At 56.8% G+C, this 3103-nt stretch overlaps 1 protein-coding gene across 1 annotated transcript; it reads right to left on the minus strand.

The window, feature by feature from the left end:
* BBC3 (BCL2 binding component 3) lies at nt 1-1128 on the minus strand (the record flags this gene model as incomplete). The annotated part of the gene is made up of 1 exon (XM_028478335.2): nt 1-1128. A coding segment is annotated over one exon (228 nt), but the record flags the coding sequence as incomplete, so codon positions are not given.
* Between the last annotated feature and the right edge of the window lie 1975 nt (nt 1129-3103).

Raw genomic sequence — 3103 nt, forward strand, 5'->3', positions numbered from 1 at the left:
TCCACTGTTCCAATCTGATTTTATTGAAAAGGAAACATACAAAAATCATGTACAAAAAAAATTAACCAAACATGTACAGAAAATTCATTCCGGTATCTACAGCAGCGCATATACAGTATTTTACAGGCTGGGCCATCCCTCCCCGCTCCCAGACTCCTCCCTCTTCTGAGATTCCCCCCCTCCCTGACTCCCCGTTTCCCCCCAGCGCTTCGCCCTGGGGACTAAGGCTGGGGCGGTTTCCGCCAAAATATCCCACCCCCCAAATGAATGCCAGTGGTCACACGTGCTCTCTTCTAAACCTATGCAATGGGATTGATGGGGGGGCGGGGGGTGGTCTTGGGCAGAGCACAGGATTCACAGTCTGGGCCCCTCCTGGCCACCCCCAGATGAAGGTGAGGCAGGCATGCCCACCACCCGCCGGCTGGCTCAGGGAAGATGGCTGGGCGCTGGGCTGGGGCGGCCGTCAGACGCACCCCACTCTCTGGCTCCAGGAGGCTAGTGGTCACGTTTGGCTCATTTGCTCTTCACGGGCCCCCTCCCCGGGAGGAGGGGGGGAAGCACCAGGGGCCTGAGGCCAGGCCCAAAGTGAAGGAGCACTGGGAGAGAGAGAGAGAGACCCCCCCCCCAACCAGTGTCACCCCTGCAGCTGGAACGGGCAGCCAGCACCAGCAGCCTTTCCTGAGATGGTGATGGGCGGCAGAGGCGGGCGGCTCAGTCCCCACCGCCTCGGTCACCGCCGCCTTCAGACGCTGAGTCCGTCAGCCCTCTCTCCCCTGGCTCCTCAGCCAGGGACCCAGGAGTCCACATCTCCGTCAGTGCCCCCCAGGCTAGGCCGGGGCTGGGTCCGGAGTGGCTGCCCCGGCCCGCCCCTGGGACAGGCAGGGCCGGTAGTCCAGTATGCTACATGGTGCAGAAAAAGTCCCCCGCACTGGCCAGGGCGTCAGGAGGTGGGAGGGTCCTGCCCCCCACGTCCCCGACGTCCACCGGGCGGGTGCAGGCACCTAATTGGGCTCCATCTCGGGGGCTCCGCGGCGCCGGGGTAAGGGCAGGAGTCCCATGATGAGATTGTACAGGACCCTCCAGGGGGAGGGGCGGTGTCGCTGCTGCTCCTCTTGTCTCTAGGGAAAGAGAGCGAAGACCAAGTTAGAGTGGGCCTGAGACGGGGGCGCGTAGGTGGTCGGGTCGAAGGGCGGCGAGGAACGAGGCACGGTTCTAAGAGTGAGCTGCGCCCTCAACCAACCCTCTGAGGTCGGTACTATTATTATTGTTCATCGGGTCCAGATACATTTCTTCTGCCCACCTTGGACCAAGGTCCTCTGGAACATGAGACTAGGACGGAAGGGATGCAGACAGTGTCCTCAGCACAGGGCCTGCACATATTAGCTGTGGTCTCCTAGTCCCTGGTCTCCAGATGAGAAAGTTACCCAACCAAAGTCACACGGGGCTGAGGGGTGGGGCTGGATTGCAGCCCATCTGCCCTCCCATAAAAGGCTGGTGAGCCACACAGAAGAGAGCAGGGAGCCCATAGTCTCAGCAATTCTAGAACAATCTGTGGAAGAACTGGGAATGGTTCACCATCTGCGCTGAAGCTGCACGGAAGTATGTCGAGGTAAAGCTAACCCCCTGCCCTTTCCTCAGTGGCAGGATGAAGGCTGGGGGTAGCCTCTAGGCCCATCTCAGTTCCACAGTGTTAGAAACGAAGGAAGCTAGATACAAGAAAAGGCTTCCCACCAATAAAAATTAACAGTACTAAAAAACTTATGAATACCTATAGTACTCTCCACTCCCTGTACTGAATGCAGGGCTAAATCCGGTGCTAATCAGCAGGGCCCACCTGATCTCATCCCCACAAGCTGGGAAGGAGAAACCCATTTTACAGATGTGAACAAGAAGGTCAGATAAACCACCCTAATGATCCTAATGTGTGCTTGGGGGTGGGCTGCCTGGTACCAGCCTGCCTCTTTATCACTCCCCACTAAACTCTGCAGCCAGGAGAAGGCGGCCAAGGGGGCACATCAGATTGGCAGAAATTTAAAAGCCTGCCGCTGTTACACTGCTGTGGAGTGCCACCTGGCACAGTCACCTTGGTGAGCAGGCTGTCATTAAATAAGGCTGAGGGCCGGCAGACCAGCCAGGTATCTGCTCTGGAGACACATGCGTGCACCTGGAGATGTGTATTTTTTGGAAGAGCCAAAAAAAAAAAAAAAAAAAAAACAACAAAACAAAACCCAAACCAACCAACAAAAATAAATAAATAAAATTTTGAGACATTTCTGGAAAGTCCTAAATACCCACCAATGAGAAAATGAACAAGGATACTACATGTCGATCCAATAAAATGCTACATGGCCATGAAAATGAATGAATTAAAGCTCCTTTGCCCATATGGATGAATCTCAAGCATAACACTGAGAAGCAGGGAGTTTGGAGAGGAACACATACTATATCATGTATGTTAAGTCTGAAACGCCCCACAATCCTAAGCATTGTTTGTGGCCTGGTAAATATGTAGTAAAAGAATCAACACCTGCAGAGGAATGGACAGGCCAATTTGAGAGGTTTGAGAGGTTTCCTTTGGAAGGGGTGAGGGGAGGAGGGTCAGGGAGGGAAACAAGGAGCTTCACAACATCCGGTTTTTGTTTTTTCTTTGAATAAGCAAGCAGTGTGGGTGTAATGTTCAGGTTGGACAGATCTGGGTGGTGGGCGCCCTGGTGTTTGTTATTCTCTGTTCCCTGCTGCAGGCTTCAAATATTTTGTTTTAATGAGAGGTCTGGCTGTGGGCCTTTGGGGCGGAGCCTCAAACGGGGCGTGGCTTACGGAGGGGCGGGGCTCCCAGGGCCCGCCCCCGGCCCGCCCGGGAAGCGGGGTGGCGCGCCGCAGCCGCGCGGGCGGGTGGGAGGGGCGGGCGCGGCAGCGCCGCCACTGCTGACTCACCGGCTATAAATAGCCCGGGATATATGAGCCGCTCAGCCGAGCGCCGCCCTCAGTCCCCGCGGCCGCGGACCCCGGGCGCGCTGCAGGGCTCGCGGATACCCCGGCCCCGGCCCTCCCCCGGGCCGTGACAGCCGCGGCGCGGGCCTTAGCCCTACGGCGGCTCCGCGGA

This window comes from Physeter macrocephalus, chromosome 17, assembly GCF_002837175.3.
Source record: "Physeter macrocephalus isolate SW-GA chromosome 17, ASM283717v5, whole genome shotgun sequence".
Classification (NCBI taxonomy): domain Eukaryota; kingdom Metazoa; phylum Chordata; class Mammalia; order Artiodactyla; family Physeteridae; genus Physeter; species Physeter macrocephalus.